Raw genomic sequence first — 25175 nt, forward strand, 5'->3', positions numbered from 1 at the left:
CACAAATCTATCCCTGTTAATATGTACAGCAGGCAAGTCAAATTCCTCCAGCGGTTTTGATACTCCCTTTGGAATTATGACAACAGCAACTTATAGCACTTCTAATGTAAAAAAAAGTCCCAAGACATTTTACATGAACCAAAATTTGACACCAAGCCATAAGGAGATATTCTGGCAGATGACCAAAAGTTTGGTCAGAGGTAGGTTTTAAAGGCGGTCTTAAAAGGAGTGTAAAAAGTCTCAACACCAGCTTAAAGTCCAACAGGTTTATTTGGAATCATGAGCTTTTGGAGCACTGCTCCTTTATGAGGTGAGTCAAAAGGAGAGAGAAGTGGTGAAGTGGAGAGATTTAGGCAGGGAATTCTAGAGGTTTGGGCCTTAGCATTTGAAGGCAACACTGCCAATGATGGAGCAATTAAAAATTGGCCATTCTCAAGAAGCCAGAATTCGAGGAACACATGTCTCAGAAGATTGTGGTGTTGGAGGAGAGATAGAGGAAACTATGTGTATATGCATATAACTCACTGTAGACAGGTTGAAAAAGATCTTGATAAAGCATATAGTATATCCAAGGCTTATGATTAGGGGCAGGCAGTGAAGAGGGGTTTCTAGACATATAGGAGAGATGATGAGTAGTTTTTAAAGTTTATTTATTAGTGTCACAAGTAGGCTTACATTAACACTGCAAAGAAGATACTGTGAAAATCCCCTAGTCGTCACACTCGTGCCTGTTTGAACACAGAACACAGAACAGTACAGCACAGAACAGGCCCTTCGGCCCACGATGTTGTGTTTGGGTACAGAGAAGGAGAATTTAGCACAGCCAATGCACCTACCCAGCACGTCTTTCCGACTGTGGGAGGAAACCGGAGCACCCGGAGGAAAGCCACGCAGACATGGGGAGAACGTGCAGACTCCACACAGACAGACACCCAAGCAGGAAATCGAACCTGTTCCTGGTGCATGAGGCAGCAGTGCTAACCACTGTGCCACTTTGCCACCCTCAAGTAAGCTATTTGGATCTGTAGCTAGAACACCCTGAAAACAGAGTCAGCTGAGAGACTAATGCAAAAATCAAGACATCACACTCTGGTACTTCTTAAAAATTATTGAATGGGATGTGGACGTGGCTAGCAAGGCCAGAATTTGTTGCTCATCCCTTATTGAATATCTTGAAAAATCCCTCGTGCATGGCAGTATTGTGCAGAATATCATTACAATTCTGCTCAGCTGGACATGGGAAGACTGCAAAAAGACTTCACAGATTCTTTAGTTTTGTTTTCTCTGTTGAGTTAGTCAGTGACCTAAACCTCCCAAGCTCTGTATCTTTCAGCTGATAGTATTACCTTACTTTGGGGTTGGGCAGTAGTTGATCAGAGCATAAACTGTTAAGTGGGCTAACTTGGAGCTGGCTGGTACAATTTGTTGAGGACCTTAATGTAGGTTCCTGCTTTGTTTATTATCTGTATGCAATATGTTCTATGAGCTAAAGACACTGTGGTGGTGCAGTACACAGGTTCAATTTTCAAAGCATTGGGAATTATTCAAATACTTACACTTGCTAATTTAAAAATAAAGTTAATTGATCAGCAACTGGTGATGAGATATGGTAAAAATACACAATGACTCTTCTAGTTTCTGGTGACTGTTCTCCCCTGCATTCCACTATGCTAATTTAGTTTATTTTTATGTACATGGAGAAGAACATAGAACATTACAGCGCAGTACAGGCCCTTCGGCCCTCGATGTTGCACCGACCTGTGAAACCAATCTGAAGCCCATCTCACCAACACTATATCATCCATATGTTTATCCAATGACCATTTAAATGCCCTTAATGTTGGCGAGTCCACTGCTGTTGCAGGCAGGGCATTCCACGCGCTTACTACTCTCTCAGTAAAAAGCCTACCTCTGACATCTGTCCTATATCTGTCACCCCTCAATTTAAAGCTATGTCCCCTCGTGATAGCCATCACCATCCAATAGGGGATATACCTTGGTCTTCACTGCTACTAACACTTCCCTCCCAGGAAATGCAAAGTCAGGAACATTGATCAAGATTTTGCAGGTTAATAAAATGATGGTTCCAGGACTAGGACTCCAGCAAAGCCATAAGATAGTACAGTAGATAGGATAGTAGATCTGAGGCCCACTGAACTCTAGCAGAATCCCTACAGTTTCTGGTTAACTGAAAAGAACTTAATTTATTTTTAGGTCTACATAAAACTTTAACTGCAGGAAGATGTAAACATTTTGAGTGATAGAGTGAGTTATTTACAAAAGATAACAACTGGCAGATGAAAAAAGTTCAAAGATAAAAAAAACTAGAGGCTAGTATAGTGGAAGATAAAAAATCCTACCATTGCTGATGCATTATCCTGGGTAACGACCAAAGGATTTATAAGTGAGGCGTCTACAAACTGAAGTGGTGTACTTGAATCTTGAGCACGTGCATCGGTGCAAATTATTTTGGATGCATTTGCTTGCTCTCCTTTATCATTATAGTCATTGCTTGTGGTTTTCCCCACAGTTCTAGATACAAGAACATGAAAAACATTCATGAGAGGTCTGCTTAGTCTAATTCACTAACTTTGTTACCTTAGCATCTAACTATTTTGAATGATTCCGATGTTTTTAGTCTCATCCATTGAGTTAATCAGTTGCAGCAATCCTTGCTTAACGTTACACTTCCATTCCTGAAAGTGCTACTTTAAATGAAACACCATTAAATGAATCAGATTTTCGCATTACAACCAATGTAAAAGCTGCAGTTAGGTTCTGTAGTACCTTTATCATCAGAAAAAAAAAACCATGAAAACATTGTACCATGCAGGTTGAAATGCTGTACATTCCTAAATTTCTATATTCATAACTGAAATAAGTTATATATGTTTAGAAATATAAAATAAATACACCAATTCTTTCCACTCGCCTTCTGCTCACTGATTTTCCTGTATGCTGCCTCCCTCTCTCTTGCCATTTCCATCACACAGTGAGGGCTTGAGAGGATGGTGAAAGGAAGGAAAAGAGCAGAGAGCAAGGAGGGCTATGATTGGAAGGATCAGGGAAGGGGAGAGGCAATGAGCAGGAGCATCACTGAGCAGGAAAGGCAGCAAGCAGAAGGGACGTGACCAGCATGAAAGAGGTAGCAAGGGAGAGGTGGAAAGCAGGAGGCTTGGTGTGCAGGGGTGGCAAACAGGAAGGACAGCTCCAAAATGATGCCACTCAGGACACGCAATGCCACATTAGCCCCAGCGTGAAATTAAGCTAAAAATGGAAATCCCAATTCTAAGGGTGCATGAGGCTCTCATTTTATATGCAACATTAAGATGGAATGATTTATAACAGCACAACTGTACACTATACTGCGTTCAACATTTTAATTTTGTTTAAACAAATAAAACCCAGTGACATTTTAAACATTATTTCCTTTTAAAATTCAATTTCAACAGAGGTGCTTCATTCAGTATATTAGCAGTGCAAATTTCAACAACCGTTAGATATCTCTATGTTGTTTGATGGGACTAGTAGGCCTCTAGTTACACACTAAAAAATATTTTAGTTTATTACAGTTAAACGGCTAGTAATGGGTGGTTAAGCTTGAATGGTAAGCCAGTCATTGTTCTTGAAACAACTCATTAAAATGAAGAGTAAATAAGCATACATTTGTTAAAAGAAAATCATAGTATGGATTTTAGCATTACAAAAATTCTTATCTTCAACAGTATTACTTACCATCATCTCCCTACCAGAGTCTAATGCACCAATTAAAACCAAAAAACATGAGTGTCACATGTAACTAAACTGATTAGGAGTTAGTGAAATGTTGGATTAAACTGATGACAGCCATAAATCCAGTAATCGGTTTATAATGCAGACATTTCCTCACCCTCCAAAGTGGGCATCATCATTAGATAATTGCATATTATCCATTTCATCCCTTCTTAATCCCAGGTTCGTGCCATAGTTCTGCTGGACCATGCTAAAGAGCTCCGATTAATTCAAATGCTAGAAACACAAGAGGAAGAAAACAGGTGAAAATGGAAATAAAATTAAAGGAATGATAATTGCATCGAGTTTTCAACATTTTTTGATCAGGAAGCATTCTCCAGACTCGAGAGCTGGGGAGCTGAACATTCAACTGTTCTGAAGAGATCATGCAGTCAGTGACATTCTTTTAGACATTGGTACCTATGGGCAACTGGTAACGTTGGTCATTTGGTTGGGCTCTGTTCTTGCAACAAGCCACAGTTCATACTGGCTAAAGTGTATACACCAAAAGATAAAACTTAATGAAGGTGAATCCTCGGCAAAGTCAGAGAGAATGATCACATTGGAGGTCAACAGCTGGGGATGCTTCCTGGACCAAGTATGAAGGCCCTACATATCCCCCACATCTGCTGCACTGTAACATACCTTTCTTCTGTCCCTGATGAAAGTATCGAAGTGCTGTAAGGGGTGGGGTAAGAGACCCCAGCCAGAATAGATCTGCAAGGGCATGGGCACCCAAGAATAGATCAGGGTACTTTCTAGATATGAAGTTAAATACAGTGGATGTCCAGAGACTTGGGGACTCAGGTGCACAGATCTTTAAAATGCCATGTACAGGTACAGAAACTAATCAAGAAGGCTAATGGAATGCTGGCCTTTATATCGAGACGACTGGAATACAAGGGTGAAGTTATGCTATACAAAACCCTGCTGAGACCCCACTTGGAGTACTGAGCGCGGATCTGGACACCACACCTTAGGAAGAATATATTGGCCTTGGAGTGAGTGCAGTGTAGGTTTACAGGAATGATATCTGGATTTCAGGTTAAGTTATGAGGAGAGATTATACAAATTAGGCCTGTTTTGTCTCGAACTTAGAAGGTTAAGGGGTGACCTGCTTGAAGTCTTCAAGATACTGACAGGAAAAGACATGGTACATAAAGATAAACTATTTCCACTGGTTGGAGATTCTAGAACTAGGGAGCATTATCTAAACATGAAGGCCAGACCGTTGAGAGATGTTGGGAAGCACTACGAGTGTTCGAGGTTTGGAACTCTTTTCCACAAATGGCAGTTGATGCTAGATCAGTTGCTATCTTTAAATCTGAGATAAGAAAGAAAGAACAATACAGCACAAGAACAGACCCTTCGGCCCTCCAAGCCTGCGCCGCTCATGTTCCCACTAGACCATTCTTTTGTATCCCTCTATTCCCAGTCTGTTCATGTGGCTATCAAGATAAGTCTTAAATGATCACAGTGTGTCCGCCTCAATCACCTTGCTTGGCAGTGCATTCCAGACCCCCACCACCCTGTGTAAAATACGTCCCCCTGACATCTGTGTTGAACCTTGCCCCCCTCACCTTGAACCCGTGACCCCTTGTATCCGTCACCTCCGACCTGGGAAAAAGCTTCCCACTGTTCACCCTATCTATGCCCTTCATAATTTTATACACATCTATTAGGTCATCCCTCATCCTCCGTCTTTCCAGGGAGAACAACCCCAGTTTACCCAATCTCTCCTCATAGCTAAGACCCTCCATACCAGGCAACATCCTGGTAAACCTTCTCTGTACTCTCTCCAAAGCCTCCACGTCCTTCTGGTAGTGTGGCGACCAGAACTGGACGCAGTATTCCAAATGTGGCCTAACCATCGTTCTATACAGCTGCAACATCATATGCCAACTTTTATATTCGATGCCCCGTCCAATAAAGGCAAGCATGCCTTTATTGGACGGGGACAAGAGGGGAGGACACATTGGATTTGGTACTGGGAAATGAACCGGGCCAAGTGTTAGATTTGGTTGTGGGAGAGCACTTTGAAGATAGTGACCACAATTCGGTGTCTTTTGTTATTGCAATGGAGAGGTATAGGGCCGTACAGCAGGGCAAGGTTTACAATTGGGGGAGAGGTAATTATGATGCGATTAGGCAAGCATTAGGGGGCATAAGTTGGGAACAGAAACTGTCAGGGAAAGGCACTAATGAAAAGTGGAACTTTTTCAAGGAACAAATACTGCGTGTCCTTGATAGGTATGTCCCTGTCAGGCAGGGAGGAAATGGCCGAGTGAGGGAACCATGGTTCACGAAAGAGGTGGAATGTCTTGTGAAAAGGAAGAGGGAAGCTTATGTAGGGATGAGGAAACAAGGTTCAGATGGCTCGATTGAGGGTTACAAGTTAGCAAGGAACGAGCTGAAAAAGGGGCTTAGGAGAGCTAGGAGGGGACATGAGAAGGGTCGGATCAAGGAAAACCCCAAGGCTTTTTACTCTTATGTGAGGAATAAAAGAATGACCAGGGTGAGGTTAGGGCCGGTCAAGGACAGTAGTGGGAACTTGTGTATGGAGTCAGTAGAGATAGGCGAGGTGATGAATGAATACTTTTCTTCAGTGTTCACCAAGGAGAGGGGCCATGTTTTTGAGGAAGAGAAGGTGTTACAGGTTAATAGGCTGGAGGAAATAGATGTTCAGAGGGAGGATGTACTGGCAGTTTTGAATAAACTGAAGGTCGATAAGTCCCCTGGGCCTGATGAAATATATCCTAGGATTCTTTGGGAGGCAAGGGATGAGATTGCAGAGCCTTTGGCTTTGATCTTTGGGTCCTCACTGTCCATGGGGATGGTGCCAGAGGACTGGAGAGTGGCGAATGTTGTTCCTCTGTTTAAGAAAGGGAATAGAAATGATCCTGGTAATTATAGACCGGTTAGTCTTACTTCGGTGGTTGGTAAATTGATGAAAAAGGTCCTTAGGGATGGGATTTACGACCATTTAGAAAGATGCGGATTAATCTGGGATAGTCAGCACGGATTCGTGAAGGGCAAGTCGTGCCTCACAAATTTGATAGAATTTTTTGAGGAGGTAACTAAATGTGTTGATGAAGGTAGGGCAGTTGATGTCATATACATGGATTTTAGTAAGGTGTTTGATAAGGTCCCCCATGGTCAGCTTATGATGAAAGTGAGGAGGTGTGGAATAGAGGGAAAGTTGTCTGATTGGATAGGTAACTGGCTGTCTGATCAAAGACAGAGGGAGGTGGTGGGTGGAAAATTTTCGGATTGGAGGCAGGTTGCTAGCGGAGTGCCACAGGGATCAGTGCTTGGTCCTCTGCTCTTTGTGATTTTTATTAATGACTTAGAGGAGGGGGCTGAAGGGTGGATCAGTAAATTTGCTGATGACACCAAGATTGGTGGAGTCGTGGATGAGGTGGAGGGCTGTTGTAGGCTGCAAAGAGACATAGATAGGATGCAAAGCTGGGCTGAAAAATGGCAAATGGAGTTTAACCCTGATAAATGTGAGGTGATTCATTTTGGTAGGACTAATTTAAATGTGGATTACAGGGTCAAAGGTAGGGTTCTGAAGACTGTGGAGGAACAGAGAGATCTTGAGGTCCATATCCACAGATCTCTAAAGGTTGCCACTCAAGTGGATAGAGCTGTGAAGAAGGCCTATAGTGTGTTAGCTTTTATTAACAGAGGGTTGGAGTTTAAGAGCCGTGGGGTTATGCTGCAATTGTACAGGACCTTGGCGAGACCACATTTGGAATAGTGTGTGCAGTTCTGGTCACCTCACTATAAGAAGGATGTGGAAGCGCTGGAAAGAGTGCAGAGGAGATTTACCAGGATGCTGCCTGGTTTGGTGGGTAGGTCTTATGAGGAAAGGTTGAGGGAGCTAGGGCTGTTCTCTCTGGAGCGGAGGAGGCTGAGGGGAGACTTAATAGAGGTTTATAAAATGATGAAGGGGATAGATAGAGTGAACGTTCAAAGACTATTTCCTCGGGTGGATGGAGCTATTACAAGGGGGCATAACTATAGGATTCGTGGTGGGAGATATAGGAAGGATATCAGAGGTAGGTTCTTTACGCAGAGAGTGGTTGGGGTGTGGAATGGACTGCCTGCATTGATAGTGGAGTCAGACACTTTAGGAACATTTAAGCGGTTATTGGATAGGCACATGGAGCACACCAGGATGATAGGGACTGGGATAGCTTGATCTTGGTTTCAGATAAAGCTCGGCACAACATCGTGGGCCGAAGGGCCTGTTCTGTGCTGTTCTATGTACTGTTCGATGTTCTATGCCATATGCCTTCTTCACCACCCTCTCCACCTGTGCTGCCACCTTTTAAGGATCTGTGGACTTGTGCACCCAGGTCCCTCTGTGTGTCTATACTCCTGATGGTTCTGCCATTTATTGTATAGCTCCCCCTTACATTAGATCTACCGAAATGCATCAATTCGCATTTATCTGGATTAAATTCCATCTGCCATATCTCCGCCCAATGTTCCAGCCAATCTATATCCTGCTGTATTCTCTGACAATGTTCATCACTATCCGCAACTCCAGCAATCTTCGTGTCGTCCGCAAACCTACTGATCACACCAGTTACATCTTCCTCCAAATCATTTATATATATCACAAACAGCAGAGGTCTCAGTACAGAGCCCTGTGGAACACCACTAGTCACAGACCTCCAACCGGAAAAAGACCCCTCCACTGTTATCCTCTGTCTTCTATGGCTAAGCCAGTTCTCCACCCATCTAGCTAGCTCACCTTTTATCCCGTGAGATTTAAACTTTTGCACCAGCCTGCCATGAGGGACCTTGTCAAACGCTTTACTAAAATCCAGAGACGACATCCACGGCCCTTCCCTCGTCAATTGTTTTTGTCACCTCCTCAAAAAACTCAACCAAATTTGTGAGGCATGACCTCACAAGATAATTACATTTTTGTTTAAGCAAAAAGTTTCGAAGGAATATGCGCCAAAGGCAGGTCTATGGAGTTAGGCCACAGATCAGCCATGATCTCATTGAATGGTGGAACAAGCTTCAGGGGCTGAATGGCCTATTCCTGTTGCTATATATTCTCCTCCATCTTGATCCTTTTTTAATCCAATTTTTTTGTCACAGCGCAAGCCCCCCCCACTCACTTTTGCTTTCACTGAGCACACACCTTTGTTTCCCTATTAACACGTTCTGCTGTCTTACCTTAGTGCTGCTATCAGCATCTTCTATAGCCCTTCGCGCTGCCATTAACATTTCCTTAGTCTTGTGCCCTAAACATCTTTGTGCAATCTCTCCTCCCACCTATCGCTGATCTTGTTTTGCTCCACCTTCTGAAATGGTATAAAATCCATCACATTTCTCCCTCTCTTTAGCTCTGAAGAGGAGTCATATGGACTCGAAACGTTATTGCTCTCCACAGATGTTGCCAGACTTGCTGAGATTATCCAGCACTTTGTTCATATTTCAAATTCCAGCACCCAGAGTACTTTGCTTTTATTTCAGTTATCAATAACTTGAACAACTTGTGTCTAAATCCTGAAATATTATTCATTGCAATTCAGAACATCAATCTGATTTTGCAAAAGTTGATGTGCCTTATTTTTATTCCACTGAAACCTAAAGCTCCTGCTGTGAAAGATTGTACTATTGGTGTGGCTCCAGTTTCAGATTTCAGGGTTAGTGAGATTGAAGCAACAGCTAATGTTCTATTAGGCAAGTCTATTTATAAGCCTAGGTAGGTAGGGACACGACCGGCGCAACTTGTGGGCCGAAGGGTCTGTTTGTGCTGTAGTTTTTCTATGTTCTAATATTTAGATTTCAGTAATCCTGAGGCTGAAAGAGGACACTGCTAGGGATGGTTCACATCCTGATCCCTCAAATCCACTGCATCATCTACAAGGGTCAAATCAGGAGTCTGATCGAACGCATACTGTTAGTGAGAATGAAACACAATAACAAATCAGTAAGTTTCACGTTACTAGGTAAAAGCAGTTTGTTTTTGAATCAATGCTCCTGTTGCTGTGTCGCTGGCTTTATGCATTTTACATTTTCAAATCGCCAAAGTATTGACCAGAGAAAGTGGGTTTCATTTTTACAGACAACCAGTCACAAGTCATTTGCAGAAACAGGAAGCAATCTTGTTTTAAACAATTTTGTAACATGGGCCTTGATGCTGAACTATACTGGGACAACTAATCAGTCATCAAATTTCACATAAGCACAAGAAAAGCAAGTTTGACCAGTTTGAGATTACAGGTGCATACAAAAGAACAGAATTTTGGTTGAGAATTCTGCTTGCATGCACCAATTCAGCTTCATTACCCCTTCAACTTTGCTGCACATGCTCCACCCCCTCAAACAGTATAAAATCCATCACATTTCTCCTTCTCTTTAGCTCTGTATTTAGCACTTTGTACCAATGTTTTGTATTGATAGAAAACATGGAGGGGAAGCTAAACAAGAGTTGAATGTTTGATCAAAGCATGAAGACCTTGTTTGCAATGTTAACTAAACAAATAATTTTAGCAAGAAGCTATCAGACTTTGTCCATTCTCAGTATTCCCATTTTTAAAAATACTCGGTGGCCAAGAAATTGGATCACAGTGTGCCCATTCAATAAACATAAAATGAGCACCTAAGGTCCAATATGATAAGCAATGTGTGAAAGTCAATTCTGCACCACCAGTGTGCCAAACTGGTTAATGCTCCATCAGGTACCCATTCAGGATGGGTACCTGAAACTTTTTATTTTATTCATTCGTGGGACATGGGGGTCGCTGGCTGGCCAGCATTTATTGCCCAACCCTGTTGCCCTTGAGAAGGTGGTGGTGAGCTGCCTTCCTGAATCACTGTAGTCCATGTGGTGTAGGTTCTCCCACAATGCCATTAGGGAGGGAATTCCAGGATTTTGACCCAGCGACAGTGAAGGAACGGCGATATATTTTCAAGTCAGGATGGTGAGTGCCTTTGAGGGGAACTTGCAGGTGGTGGTGTGCCCACAGATCTGCTGCCCTTGTCCTTCTAGATGGAAGCGGTCTTGGGTTTGGAAGGTGCTGCCTAAGGTAAACGCTGCTGCTACTGAGCATCAGTGGTGGAGGGAGTAGATGTGGTGCCAGTCAAGTGGGCGGCTGTGTCCTGGATGATGTCAAGCTTCTTGACTATTGTTGGAGCTGCACCCATCCAGGCAAGTAGAAAGCATTCCATCACACTCCTGACTTGTGCCTTGTGGATGGTGGATAGGCTTTGGGGAGTCAGGAGGGGAGTTACTCGTCACAGTATTCCTAGTCTCTGACCTGCTCTTGTAGCCAGTGTGTTTGTGTGGTGAGTCCAGTTGAGTTTCTGGTCAATGGCAACTCCAAGGATGTTGACAGTGGGGGAATCAGTGACCATAACACCATTGAACGTCAAGGGGCGGTGGGGGTTTGAGTGTCTCTTATTGATGATGGTCATCACCTGGCATGTGTAGTGGAATGTTACTTGCCACTTGTCAGCCCATGCCTGGATATCATTCAGATCTTGTTGCATTTGAACATGGGTTGCTTCAGAAGAAAGCATCAGAGTACAGAGGAGATTTGCAAGAATTATTCCAGAGATAAAGAAGAACTGTGGCTATGAGGATAGATTGGAGAGGTTGGGACTGAAAAGACAGAGGAAACTTGATAGAGGTATTCAAGATCCTGAGATGTATGAATAGGGCAAATAGCGAGAGACTATTCCACTCAAGAACTAGAGGACACAGATTCAAAAGAAAAAGTAAAGTTTAAAGTTTATTTATTGGTCACAAGTAGGCTTACATTCACACTGCAATGAAGTTACTATGAAATTCCTCTAGTCGTCACACTCCGGCACCTGTTTGGGTACGCTGAGGGAGAATTTGGCATGGCCAAGTCACCTAACCTGCACATCTTTGGAGTGTGGGAATAAACCGGAGCACCCGGAGGAAACCCATTCAGACACGGGGAGAACGTGCAAACTCCACACAGACAGTAACCCAAACCAGGAATCGAACCCGGGCCCCTGGTGCTGAGAGGCAGCAACTGTGCCAACATGTCGCCCCTATTGGCAAATGGAGTAAAAGCAATGCGAGGAGATTCTTTTTCACTCAGAGTGGCTGCAATGAACTTCCCAAGAGGGTGCTGGAAACAGATTCGATCAAAGTATTCAAAAGGGAATTGGAAAGCTACCTGAAAGGAAACAATGTGGAAAGTTGCAGGGGAGTGCGAGCAGATAGAATGCTCTTTCAGAGAGCCAGTACAGACTCAATGGTCAAATGGCCTCCTTCTGCACTGTAACAATTCTGTGATTCCAGTCATTTGTGTATGCAAAGGACATGTCAGAATGTCCCTTTACAAGATATGCCATGAATATGGGAAGTTTCTTCAGGCACTTAGCAACCAAACAAGCAGTCCTTAAAGGACCACTGAAGGCTGCCATGAGAAACTGAAGTTCTGGCTTTTTTAAAAGACTTGATTTGCCATGCAGTCGAACAAAGGCGTGGTTGTCCAATTGTTATGAACCATGTTGATGTTATCTGTGAGGGCTTCTCAACGTGAGACACTGGTTTGTGGTGTATATTATTATTCTTTTTTGGAAGTGGTGTGAAACCACTCATGAGAACAAGCAGCCCAGTCAGTGTACCAATTCCCAAATGTTATTTACTAAATTAAAGGAAAGACAAACACCCAAACAAGACAAAACTCACAAACACCTGTACCTGTAATTCACATGCAGACAATTACCCCTTTTTCCAAACTATATCCTGGATACCTGAACTCAGTAAGACTTGTCCGTTCCCCAAACAACATCCAGCTTACTGAAATTTCAGTAAAATCCTGCTTATAGTTACCACACAATACCAGGAGGATGATCCGTCTGGGGAGCATCTTTGCATGGTTCAGTGAAGATAGGTAAATTGCCATTATAAAGGTTTCTGCATTAACTTTGCAAAATACCTCTGCTGTTAGCTGCCTGGCTATTAGATGTTACCTTAGCCTTCCAGGGAGATGTTACAGCCAGATTAGGCAGGATTTGGAGGCTGTTGTTTGGGAGAGGCTGTTTGAGGATAAATCCACATCTGGCATGTGGGAGTCTTTTAAGGTACAGTTGATCAGAGTGCAGGACAAGTATGTGCCTGTGAAAGAAGGACAGGAAAGACAGGATTCAGGAACCGTGGATGACCAGGGAAATTGTGAGTCTAGTCAAAGAGAAAATTGATGCATACATCAGGTCCAGACATCTAAAAACAGATGAAGCACTTGAAGAATACAGGGAAAGTAGAAAAGAGCTCAAATAGGGAGTTAGGAGGGCAAAAAGGGGTCATGAAGGTCCTTGACAGGCAGGATTAAGGAGAATCCCAAGGCATTTTGGACATAGTTAGGAACAAAAGGGTTGGTCCATTCAAAGACAAAGGAGGGAAATTATGCGTAGAACCAAAGGGAGTGGGTGAGATTCTTAATGAGTACTTTGCAAAGTACTTTGAGTATTCACAAAGGAGAAGGACACATTGATTGATGGTGTCTCGGAGGAGTATGTAAACCCTCAAGACCATTACGAGGGAGGAAGTGTTAGGTGTATTAAAAAACATTAAGGTAGACAAATCCCCAGGGCCAGATGGCATCTATCCCAGATTACTGAGGGAGACAAGCAAGGAAATTGCTGGGCCTCGAACAGAAAACTGTTTCCTCATTGGCCACAGGCGAGGTCCCAGAGGATTGGAGAATAGTCAATGTTGTTCCATTATTTAAAAAGGGTAGCAAGGATAACCTGGGTAATTATAGGCCAGTGAGCTTGACATCAGTGATAGTGAAATTGTTGGAGAAGATCCTTAGGGATAGGACCTATACACATTTGGAACTGAATGGTCTTATTAGCAACAGCATGGTTTTGTACGAGGGAAGGGCTGTGGATGTTGTCTACATGGACCTTAGTAAACCATTTAACAAGGTCCCTTATGGTAGGTTGGTACAAAAAAGGTTAAATGACATGGGATCAAGGGTGGACTAGCTAGATTGATTTAGAACTGGCTTGGCCATAGAACAGTAAGAACACCAGGTTAAAGTCCAACAGGTTTATTTGGTAGCACAAGCTTTCGGAGTCTCGCTCCTTCTTCAGGTGGGTAAGGAGTTGTGTTCACAAACAGGGCATATACAGACAAACTCAATTTACTAGATGATGGTTGGAATGAGAGAGTCTTTACAGGTAATCAAGTCTTAAAGGTACAGACAATGTGAGTGGAGAGAGGGCCAAGCACAGGTTAAAGAGATGTGTATTGTCTCCAGCCAGGACAGTTAGTGAGATTTTGTAAGCCCAGGCAAGTCGTGGGGGTTACAGATAGTGTGACAGGAACCCAAGATCCCAGATCTTGAGTTTTTGCCCACGGCAGAAATGACAATCACAAGGGGGCACAAGTTCAAGGTAAGGGGGGGGGAAAGATTCAGTAGAGATGTGCAGGGGAAGTTTTTTTTTTAAAAGACAGAGGGTGGTGGAGGCCTGGAATGCACTGCCAGGTGAGGTGGTTGAGGCAGATATGTTAGTGACATTAAAGACTTAACTGGATAGGCACATGAGCAGACAGGGTATAGAGGGATACAGGCAGTTGGTCTAGGTAGGACGTGATCGGTGCAGGCTTGGTGGGCTGAAGAGCCTGTTCCTGTGCTGTTCTTTGTTAAACAGGCCAGTCTGCTTCTGCAGGAATTGACAATTATACCCCTGCCTCTTTGATTCTGCCCACCGTATATTGGGCTGTCTGTCTTTCCTACATTCCTGACTCTCAAAAATTAGCATTTGTATGCCTCCCCTGTGTCTCAGTCATCTCGCAAACTGTTTGATGATAGGGCTATTTACATTTGATCTTATCACAGTGGTTAGCACTGCTGCCTCACAGCACTAGGGACCTGGGTTCAATCCCTGGCTTGGGTCACTGTCTGTGTGGCGTTTGCACGTTCCCCCCCCCCCCCCCCCCCCCCCCCCCCACCCCGGTCTGCACCGGGTGCTCCAGTTTCCTCCCACACTCCGAAAAATGTACTCGTTAGGTGGATTTGGCCATGAGAAAATTCTCCCTCAGTGTGTCTGAACTGGCACCAGAATGTGGCGACTAGGGGACTTTCAGAGTAACTTCATTGCAGTGTTAATGTAAGCCTACTTGTGACTAATAAATAAACTTTATCTCGATGTCTGCTGATCTCATTACTGGGGAAAGGACACATCTCAAGTCCATTTGAATATGGGTTGCTGGCAGATTCTCCCTTGTTGCTAGCTACGTTACATCCCATATTCCCTTTGTTAATTCAGGATCTTGTTGCTGTTACTAGTTTAGGATTTTCTTAAGGTTAACTTGCAGGTTGAGCAATTAGTTACGAAGGCAAGTGAAATATTAACATTCATTTCATGAGGACTAGAATACAAAAGTCTGGATGTACTGCTGAGGCTTTGAGAGGCTCTGGTCTGACCACACTTGGAATATTGTGAGCAATTTTGGGCCCTGTATCGAAGGACATGGTGGCCTTGGAGAGGGTCCAGAGTAGGTTCACGAGAACGATCCCAGGAATGAAAAGCGTTTAAGGACTCTGGATCTGTACTCGATGGGAGTTTAGAAGGATGAGAGGGGATCTCATTGAGACGTACAGAATACTGAAAGACCTGGATAGAGTGGACGTGGGGAAGATGGTTCCATTAGTAGGAGACTAGGCTCCGAGGGCACAGCCTCAGAGTAAAGGGAACACTCTTTAGAACCGAGATGAGGAGGAATTTCTTCAGCTAGAGGATGGTGAATCTATGGAATTCATTGCCACAGAAATGGTTGCTACGAGAGGACACAGGTTTAAGGTGCTGGGGGGTAGGTACAGAGGAGATGTCAGGGGTAAGTTTTTCACTCAGAGGGTGGTGGGTGAGTGGAATCGGCTGACGTCGGTGGTGGTGGAGGCAAACTCGTTGAGGTCTTTTAAGAGACTTCTGGATGAGTACATGGGATTTAATGGGATTGAGGGCTATAGATAGGCCTAGAGGTAGGGATATGATCAGCGCAACTTGTGGGCCGAAGGGCCTGTTTGTGCTGTGGCTTTCTATGTTCTATGTTCTAGAAGGCTGGGGAGACCAGGTCATTGAGTGTATTTAAGACAGAGATAGATAGGTTCGTGATCGGTAAGGGGATCAAAGGTTCTGGGGAAAAGGTGGGAGAATGGGGTTGAGAAACTTATCATCCATGATTGAATGGTAGAGCAACTCAATGCGCTGAATGGCCCAAATCCATGATACCATCCCCACATTCATGATACCATCCCCACATTAAATCAGTGTGATGTTGCAAGGTACTGCTTGCCCCCTTTCCATTCCCGCCTTCTCCCAAACATTGTGTGGGGGAAGGAGCCCAGTCACTGACGGCACTGCACAAGGATTGCATGCTGATTCAGTTTCTTTCAATGGTTGTGCCAGGTGATCCTTGAGCATGCAGAGTTTTTGGTGATCAGGGAGTATATATACAAAGGCATTTTAGTACCTAACATTTAGTGAGGGACACTGGAAATCAACATCCTCGTACTGGCTCTCTACATTTACAAGCTCACAGATGGTAGCGAGTGGTACTAGCCAGAGAGTGTAATGTAACACAATAGTACATGTAACCTTTCATCTACACAATTAAAGTAGTAGAGCAACCTAGCCTTCTCGCTTTACAAATATAGACCTCCAAATACTGCTAATATTTTGTTACAATCATCACTGAGTTTCTCTGTATAGATTTGGAAGCTACATTTTTCACAATTAATGCTAATTTTGAAAAAGAGCAAGTTACAGAGGGACAGGGCCCTCTACCATGTCTAACCCATCTCCTGCACTTCCCTGCATCCCACCTCTCCCCTCCTTCCCAGAACCATGATTAGGTCTCCCTGGTCTTACTTTTCACCTCACCAGCATCCAACTTCAAAGGTTCATCTTCGCCATGTCCATTTGGTTCAGGAAGGAATTCGGGGCAGGCTTCCCTGTCTGAAACTACAAGAAAGAAGTTTAACAACACCAGGTTAATGTCCAACAGGTTTATTTGGTAGCAAAAGCCACAAGCTTTCGGAGCCTCAACTGAAACTACAAGGGCAGAAGGTTGGAAGCTTTCACAAGGAAACATGTAGGCTATAAAATTGCTGCCTGCAAGGGGATTAAAAAGTGCATCCTTTAGCATTTTATTCAAGATCAGTTCTCAGTGACAGTTCTCCTCTGAGGCAATGCATCTAGGGATTTCAAGGCTTTACTCCACCAAAACATTCAAATGGCATCAAAAGCATCAGATGTCATCCAAAGCCTTTTGTGGGATGATGCATACTCAGAGTCCAGATACATTATATAAAACATGTCACGTAAGAGGCAGATAGTGCAGGAATGCTCTGGGAGTGTGGGCACTCTTGAACAGGCCTCCCAAGCCTGTTACAGCTGACTTTCATCACTTGCAACTGGTCTGCCATGTCCCTGGGAATAATGACACAAACATTGCCAATGTTTTGGTTGCATTATACACAATGATGAGGCATATTCAACATTTTGTTCATGAAATTTCAGTTTAGAACATAGAAATACTACAGCACAAACAGGCCCTTCAGCCCACAAGTTGTGCCAGTCATGTCCCTACCTACCTAGGCCTATATATAGGCTTATCTATAACCCTCAATCCTATTAAGTCCCATGTACTTATCCAGAAGTCTCTTAAAAGACCCTATCGAGTTTGCCTCCACCACCATTGACAGCAGCCGATTCCACTCTCCCACCACCCTCTGTGAAAAACTTACCCCTGACGGTGTGCATTACATTTGGAGACATATTATATTCAGAAAACGATGGTATTCAAACACTCTGCTGGGCAGACTAGTGACTGATTAAAACGCCAGTTTGAGTCAGATTGGTACAGTTCTTAGATGGGAAAATCACAACTACACTAAAAACACACAAACATAATCTAACCACAATGGCATAATATTTCAAAAATTACAGAACAGAATGGCTTTTGATCTACGTAAATACACATCTATAGTGTTCAGATTGATTTTTATTTAGACAAAAGGAAGCATTTCTTTTCATCTACCAACCAACAACTGCTCCCTTAGTGACCCTACTGCCACCTATAAACATGAAGACAAGATCTCAGCTTGCTAATAAACAATATTTCCACAATACAAGCTACAACAACTACGAGAGAAAATCATTCTACTGACTTGGCCAAGCATGTGAATATCACCTTCACCACTCAGCTGTTTCCATAAATCTTACCCGAGGTTGTTAATTGTTGGAACCAGTTATGGCATAAATGTTTCAAACAGTCACAGGTAAGAATGTTTAGACAAAGGATACTCAGACACTTCAGTAGGTCCACTAGCTGCCTGGATATCAGTTTGACCATTGACATAATTCTATTAACTCCTGATAGCTGAGCACACCCACCAAGAACAGAATTCCAGATTTTTAATACCTTACAGCTGAAGGGCCATGCAGACTGCAGCAGTTCAAGGTGTGTGCACACCACCGCCTTCTCAAGGGTAATTAAGGATGGGTTATAAATACTGACCTTGCCGACGATGGTCACACCCCACAAAATAATTAAAAATAGGATTTGAAGTGAGGTTTCTGTAGCGTGGTACAAGCCAAAGTACTTCAACACTCCAACATTACAAAAAAAAAGATCAGTACTTAATAGGAGTCATCGTTCAGGCCAAGACAAAAACAGGTTTTAGACAAACTTAAAAGCAGAAGCCAGTTTAATTTTGCAAAGTTGCAAAACCCTTCCTGTCAAATCTGGAAACATTACCTGCACTGTTCCACACCCATGCTAGCGGGACACGCTGACATTTGTACACAAACAGTAGACTGTGTAGAACCTGCTTAACATGGAAGCTATTTCAAATGCTGAAGATTGCAGTGGGAGGTTTTAAAGGTTCAAAGGTCACATCATTGTTGCCACTTCCTGTACAGATTGGGGATTTCAGGTGGATCGTTGTTACTGGGTGTGACATACATGATTCTTTGTAGAATGAAGAAATGTGACTTTGCCAACTCAAGAGAATGCATTTCTATTTAACCATTTGCTGTTAGCTACACTTTAAATATTCAATTGTATTCAATCCTCAATTTTAAATGGTGAACTCTTCTTTCTCTGTTATAATAATTAATTTTAAGAATCTGGTGTTTAAACACTGAACCATTTTAAGTGTCAAAAAACTTCTGCGAAAAGTTTTAATTCGAGTATAATTTTATGAGCTAGGTGACTCATGATCAAGCAGATATCTACATTGCCACCTTGTACAAAACACATTTTAGTACATTTATAAAATATCATTTAGTAACAAGAAAATTCTAAAAGAGGAATTTTCAATCATGTGTCTCCTGCTTCTAGTCACTAATTTTCTTTATTCAGAGTGTTGCTGGACTAGTGACCCAGGCTCATGGTCTGGGGACATGGATTCAAATCCCACCATGGCAGTGGTGAAATTGCAATTCAAATCAATAAACTGGAATATGAAGCTAATCTCAGTAATGGTGACCATGGAACTATTATCAATTGTTGTAAAAATCCTTCTGTCTCACTCATGTCCTTCAGGGAAAAAAGTTTGCCATCCTTACCTGGTCTGGCCTACATGCATCTCCAGATCCTCAGCAATGTGATTGACTCTTAACTGTTCTTTGAAATGGCTGAGCAAGCCACATAAGGACAATTCAGAATGGACAACAATGCCCACATCCCAAGAAAGAATAAAGACTGGCTGGCAAGTCTTGGTTAGTACAGGGAAAACAGATTTTGGCAGTAAGGATAATCAATGCAAGCTGGAAGCTCTCCTTAGCTGAACTCCATAACATGCAAACAAGTAATGAAAACATAGTTCAATGTTGAACTGCAATCTTTAGTGCAAAATGAAACTGACATTCAGACTTCTTTCATTGCTAATTCCTCCTCCCTACCATCCTGTCCTGGGAGTGTTGATTTTTTTCCCTGGAATGCTATTTAATGGGCATGCCAGTTCTTGTTCAAAGTGGTCACAATTCTGGTTTCAGCCTTGATTCCAGTTGTTGACAAGCAATTTGACAATGGAGGCTGTCAGAGCCAAGTCCAATTCTATCCTCACCTGAGACAAACACACAATTATCAGAACAGGAAATAGGAGCAGGCACCAGTTTATCATTCCCTTCCAAATAGTAGAGATAAGACCAATTGTAACACCCCTCCTACTGAAATCAAGTAGTTTAACACTGATAGGGTGTCAAAGCTGGAACTTTCTCTTCTGTATGATTTGGGAGCTCATTGGATCCATTAACTAACCAATCATGTGTCCTCTTTTGGGTTTTTTCTTTACCAATTCTCTTGCAGATAGTCTTCCACAGGAACTATCATCCTTCTGAGTATAGGTTCTTTGTGTGTAAGCCTAAAAGTTCAGATTATTTGATTATATTCACCAAAAAGCCCGAATACTGATTCAGAAGTTACAGCTACAAGAACATGTAGAATAGGTTACCCGAGCTATATAGAGAACAGACAGGTCAATGGTTAAGGCTGAGCTGTTCTTCAGAAATGAAAGAACCTCATTAAACCTATGGTCAGTTTTGGATTTGGATATTGCAGAGATTTCATGAGTCTTGACTGTTCAATTAACTTTAATCTGTACCTTTGTGGTTCAAATATCAGTGAGACGGTGGGTGGCCTTAAAATGAAGGCATCATGATAACTGCTTAGGAATTGATTGTTGGCCTGTATAATGAATAGCAAATTTAGAAAGTGGAATTCTTTCTTATTCATGTAGATGGTGGTAGTGTGTGAAATAACATTTAGCGCCATATGGGTATAGTCTATAATTCCCTAGACCAGTGGGAATCCTGCATATTCCTCATGTAATGACATTTGTTACATGTAACTAAGTTATCAATGGTTGTGACCTTCACACATACTGGCAGCGCTGTGCCTGTGGAAGAGTTTCCAGCCCAAAAGTCTTTTCCAGCCCCTTATTCCAATATATAAATATGCTGACACTGCCTATTTCATACCTCGTCTAAGAGTGGTTTTTTACCACATTTAAATGATACTTGAATAACTTTCCTCTCTTGTAGCAAGTGATGTGAAGTAAAGGTAGAGAGAGAACAACAAATCATTTTAACTTCTGAATTAAAGATGGTGAAATGCAGTACTATCTATTTGTAAATATAAACAAGGGATCTTTTTGAAACTCAATTATCAATGAGGAAAATATGGTCCTCATTTTGTTTCTACAAAATATCCATATTGTAGGACTTTTCAAGGCTGAATGTCTCAGTATTGTTAGGTCCTAACACTTGTGTGCTTATACCTCTTACAGCTTCTACAGCATGATTGGTGTGGCATGCCTTGTAAATTAGACATTATACTATTATACAACCAACACTATTCCAGATAAAATGTTACCTTTTCAGATGTGGTACAGACCCGAATAACATTTGGTATCAAACTTGCTATTTTCTTTTCTGTCGTACCATAGAAAACCATAGAAAATTACAGCTCAGAAACAGGCCTTTTGGCCCTTCTTGTCTGTGCCGAACCATTTTTTGCCTAGTCCCACTGACCTGCACTTGGACCATATCCCTCCACACCCCTCTCATCCATGAACCCGTCCAAGTTTTTCTTAAATGTTAAAAGTGACCCCGCATTTACCACTTCATCCGGCAGCTCATTCCACACTCCCACCACTCTCTGCGTGAAGAAGCCCCCCCTAATATTCCCTTTAAACTTTTCTCCTTTCACCCTTAACCCATGCCCTCTGGTTTTTTTCTCCCCTAGCCTCAGCGGAAAAAGCCTGCTTGCATTCACTCTATCTATACCCATCAAAATCTTATACACCTCTATCAAATCTCCCCTCAATCTTCTACGCTCCAGGGAATAAAGTCCCAACCTATTCAATCTCTCTCTGTAACTCAGCTTCTGAAGTCCCGGCAACATCTTTGTGAACCTTCTCTGCACTCTTTCAACCTTATTTACATCCTTCCTGTAACTAGGTGACCAAAACTGTACACAATACTCCAAATTCGGCCTCACCAATGCCTTATATAACCTTACCATAACACTCCAACTTTTATACTCGATACTCCGATTTATAAAGGCCAATGTACCAAAGGCACTCTTTACGACCCTATCCACCTGAGACGTCACTTTTAGGGAACTCTGTACCTGTATTCCCAGATCCCTCTGTTCAACTGCACTCTTCAGAGTCCTACCATTTACCCTGTACGTTCTACTTTGGTTTGTCCTTCCAAAGTGCAATATCTCACACTTGTCTGCGTTAAATTCCATTTGCCATGTCGTGGGGGTGATCTCCTTCAAAAATATTGTCACCTGCAAAATAATTTAACAATGAATATATACATTGAGTAATGGAGCTATTTTATTTTAATAATGATTATGAAATGGTCGTTGTACACAAATACAGAATGACAGCCACTCATTGGCATGTTTCAAAACTCATGAGAAAAGTAGAGAAGTTATACCATGATAAATCATGAATTGAGATACCTCATGTGTTCCAGTATAGCAATCAGCTAAATGATCTGCTGCTGTCAATGAGTTTAAACTGTGCCTGATTACAGTCCCAAACTTGCATCCCAACTCATCCCTGTAGAAATAAACTCTTGCAATGAGGGTGTGTCAAAGTGTCCATCATATTTTGAAATGAATCTTATAAAAAGTATCTGCCATATTTGCACACTTAGCTCAAAAATCATACTTATTAAAGTTAATTACTGTAAACTAAATGATGCTGATTGACTCAGCACCATGAGGTCCCGCTCTTCCATTCTCAGTTTCAGCCTTTGTGATTTGCATCAGTCAGTTGCTCCAGGGTAGGGGAGACAAACACTGGTGATTGTCCCTTTTCCGGCTCCCAATCCCAGCAAACACGGATAAATTAGTGAGATGAATGACAGAAAGAAATGTTTGCATTTAAATAGAACCTTTCATGACCTCTGGAGGTCTCAAAGCACTTGATAGCCAGTGAAGTACTTTTGAAGTGTAGTCACTGTTGCAGTGGAGGAAGCATGGCAGCTAATTTATACACAGAAAGATCCCAGTGATCCCACAGTGTGATAATGACCAGATAATTTGCTTTAGGGATTTGGTTAAAAGATAAATATTGGCCAGGACATGGTCGAGAACTCCCCTGCTGTTCTTCGAAATAATGCACGGTAATCTTTTACATCTGCCTGAGAGGACAAATGGAGTCTTGGTTCAACATCTCATTGCAAAGAACAGCAGCTCCAACAGTGCAACATGAACACAGTACTGCACTAGAATAGAATATCAAGCCTAGATCATGTGGTTACAACCCACAACCTTCATGACTCAGGAAGTGAAATTGCTATCACTGAGACACAAGTGACACTGCCAATAATAACTGGTCATCGTTGACTGAAGCATCTGAGTTGATAGTGGTTGTGGGAGTTTATAAAATTATCACCGATATCACTACAAATCTTTCCTGCTGAAGTGCACAGCATGGCCCTGTGCAGAAGGCTGAGAGTTACCTCCCACTCCCAGCAGCACTGAGCTCCCCTGCCAGCTGCGACCTGCATGATAGTAGATCCCAAAGGGAAGTTCCCATTGGAGAGAAAGAAACAGCATTGCTGCCGGGATGAGAGGCACCTGTCAGATTATTATACTCATTCCAGGAAATTCATCCATTTGATTTATTTTTTAAGTTGCATAAATCACATCAGTAAATCAGAAGGAGGAGACACAGCTATTCTGTTTATATTTATGTGACATTACGATAATACCACTGACTAATAATCCAGACATCAATCTGAATGTTCTAGAAAGACGGCTTCTAAACTCACCACACAGTTAGTGGAATTTGAATGCAATTAATTTAGGATTGAAAGCGAGTCTCAGTATTATGGACTATGAAACTAACATAGGTTGTAAAAATCAAATTGATTCACTAATGCCGTTTAGGGATGGAAATTCTCTGGCTTATGTGTCACTGCAGACTTCCAGCATTACTGCTCTCAATTAGGGATGTGCAACAAATGCTGGGCTTGCCAGCAATACCTGCATTTAACAAAAGCATCAAAGTAGGATTATGATGCAGGACTTCAGTAACCTCACTGCAGTTCTGTGGTCTGCTGTCATGTATGCCATGCAGTTGTCAGGACATACTCATTGAGTTACCAAAAACAGCTAGTTGTCAGCTGTTGGGAGCAAAATATATCCTGTAATCTGTTTCAGCAAAGAATAATTATCGGGCATTGCTAGTTATTGCATTGCCTGATACATTCAAATGATTTGGAAGTTGTTTTGGAGATATGATCCATTTTAAATATACTAAAAATCAGACACTTAGCAAGCAGATCCTCTCTTGGCAAAACAACTCACAAATGTTTTCCATCCAAAGATGTTGCTATGAAAACAGAACCGTTCTCAGTGAGATATACTTGTCCTTGAAGTGATATGTCTTTCTACAATGCGCATGTGTGATCTATGTCAGCAGAAAATAGATTTAAGTGAAGAAAGTTGGACCAGACAATTGTTGAAAGCTAAGTATTTTAAAAACTCTTACAGTTATCATAGGCATTCAATTCTTACAATTCTGTACAAATTATTATCTTCCTCGAAATAACAACATAATTATTCAATAATTTGACAAGTCATAAACAGGTCATAAATGTTCATTTATTCATTTCATATGTTTTGGAAATGATACATCTGTATCATCATTTGGAAGCCTTTAAGTTTTATTCAATTGTATTTGTCCAGAGAAATCTGTGACCTGTACAGATTTTGATTATCTATTTTTTTGAAGTTAAGCTTTGCCCTGTCTCAATATGTCAAATTTATTCCAAGGAATATTTTCCAGTGAGGAAATTGGGCTTGAGGGGTGTCATTCTGGATCGGTGGGAGTCCAGTTTGAGTGGGGGAAATGTCATGGGCTGGGGTTGGAAGGGGTTGGAGAAAACCACGGGGACTGGTTTGTCGAGGGGCGGGGGCGGGAGGGGGGGGGGGGTGGGTGGTAGTGTAGGGAGCGTGCCCGGTGAATTTTAAGTCTTCTAACTTTCTCTAAGTAATTACTGGTGTAACCCTTTTAGAACAAATCAAAGTTTGGGATTTAACTCTGGAGTATGAGTATTACTTCAGTCCTTATAACCTGTCATGGCTAGTTTTAAGTTCTAGCTGCATTGATACTTCTCAGCAGTTTATCTGGACATTGGACCTAGCAAAGTTATTCGTAAGTGTATTAGCTGCAGAGACACTTTGAACGTATCAGGTGAACACATACACCCAGGGTAACAGCAACAAGTGCAGAAATAACACTTTCTTCCAGTAACAGATTCATATCTTATTTATCTGGCATTCAAAGTTGTTGTTACTGTAAGATATACCCAATAGAACCAATTTTGGGTGTGTGTGAGAACCTGATAGGAGGTAT

The 25175-nt window shown here is 42.2% G+C and overlaps 1 protein-coding gene across 9 annotated transcripts in view; it reads right to left on the reverse strand.

Annotated features, from left to right (window-relative positions):
• Nucleotides 1-25175, reverse strand: part of gramd1c (GRAM domain containing 1c) — a 66130-nt gene that overhangs the window by 35932 nt on the left and 5023 nt on the right. The window contains exons 1-5 of one of the 9 annotated variants that reach the window (XM_078221500.1): nt 18548-18654; nt 16657-16749; nt 12751-12895; nt 3890-4008; nt 2361-2532 (exon numbers count right to left, since the gene is read on the reverse strand). In XM_078221500.1, coding sequence (XP_078077626.1) covers nt 2361-2532; nt 3890-3981 — 264 coding nt within the window. In that variant the 5' untranslated portion in view covers nt 3982-4008; nt 12751-12895; nt 16657-16749; nt 18548-18654. Of the gene's footprint in view, nt 1-2360; nt 2533-3889; nt 4009-12750; nt 12896-16656; nt 16750-18012; nt 18034-18211; nt 18273-18547; nt 18665-21166; nt 21260-25175 lie in introns of those variants that run through there. The other 8 variants (XM_078221493.1, XM_078221494.1, XM_078221495.1 and 5 more) reach the window with 8 other exon arrangements.

This window comes from Mustelus asterias, chromosome 10 (genome assembly GCF_964213995.1).
Source record: "Mustelus asterias chromosome 10, sMusAst1.hap1.1, whole genome shotgun sequence".
Taxonomy (NCBI): Eukaryota; Metazoa; Chordata; class Chondrichthyes; order Carcharhiniformes; family Triakidae; genus Mustelus; species Mustelus asterias.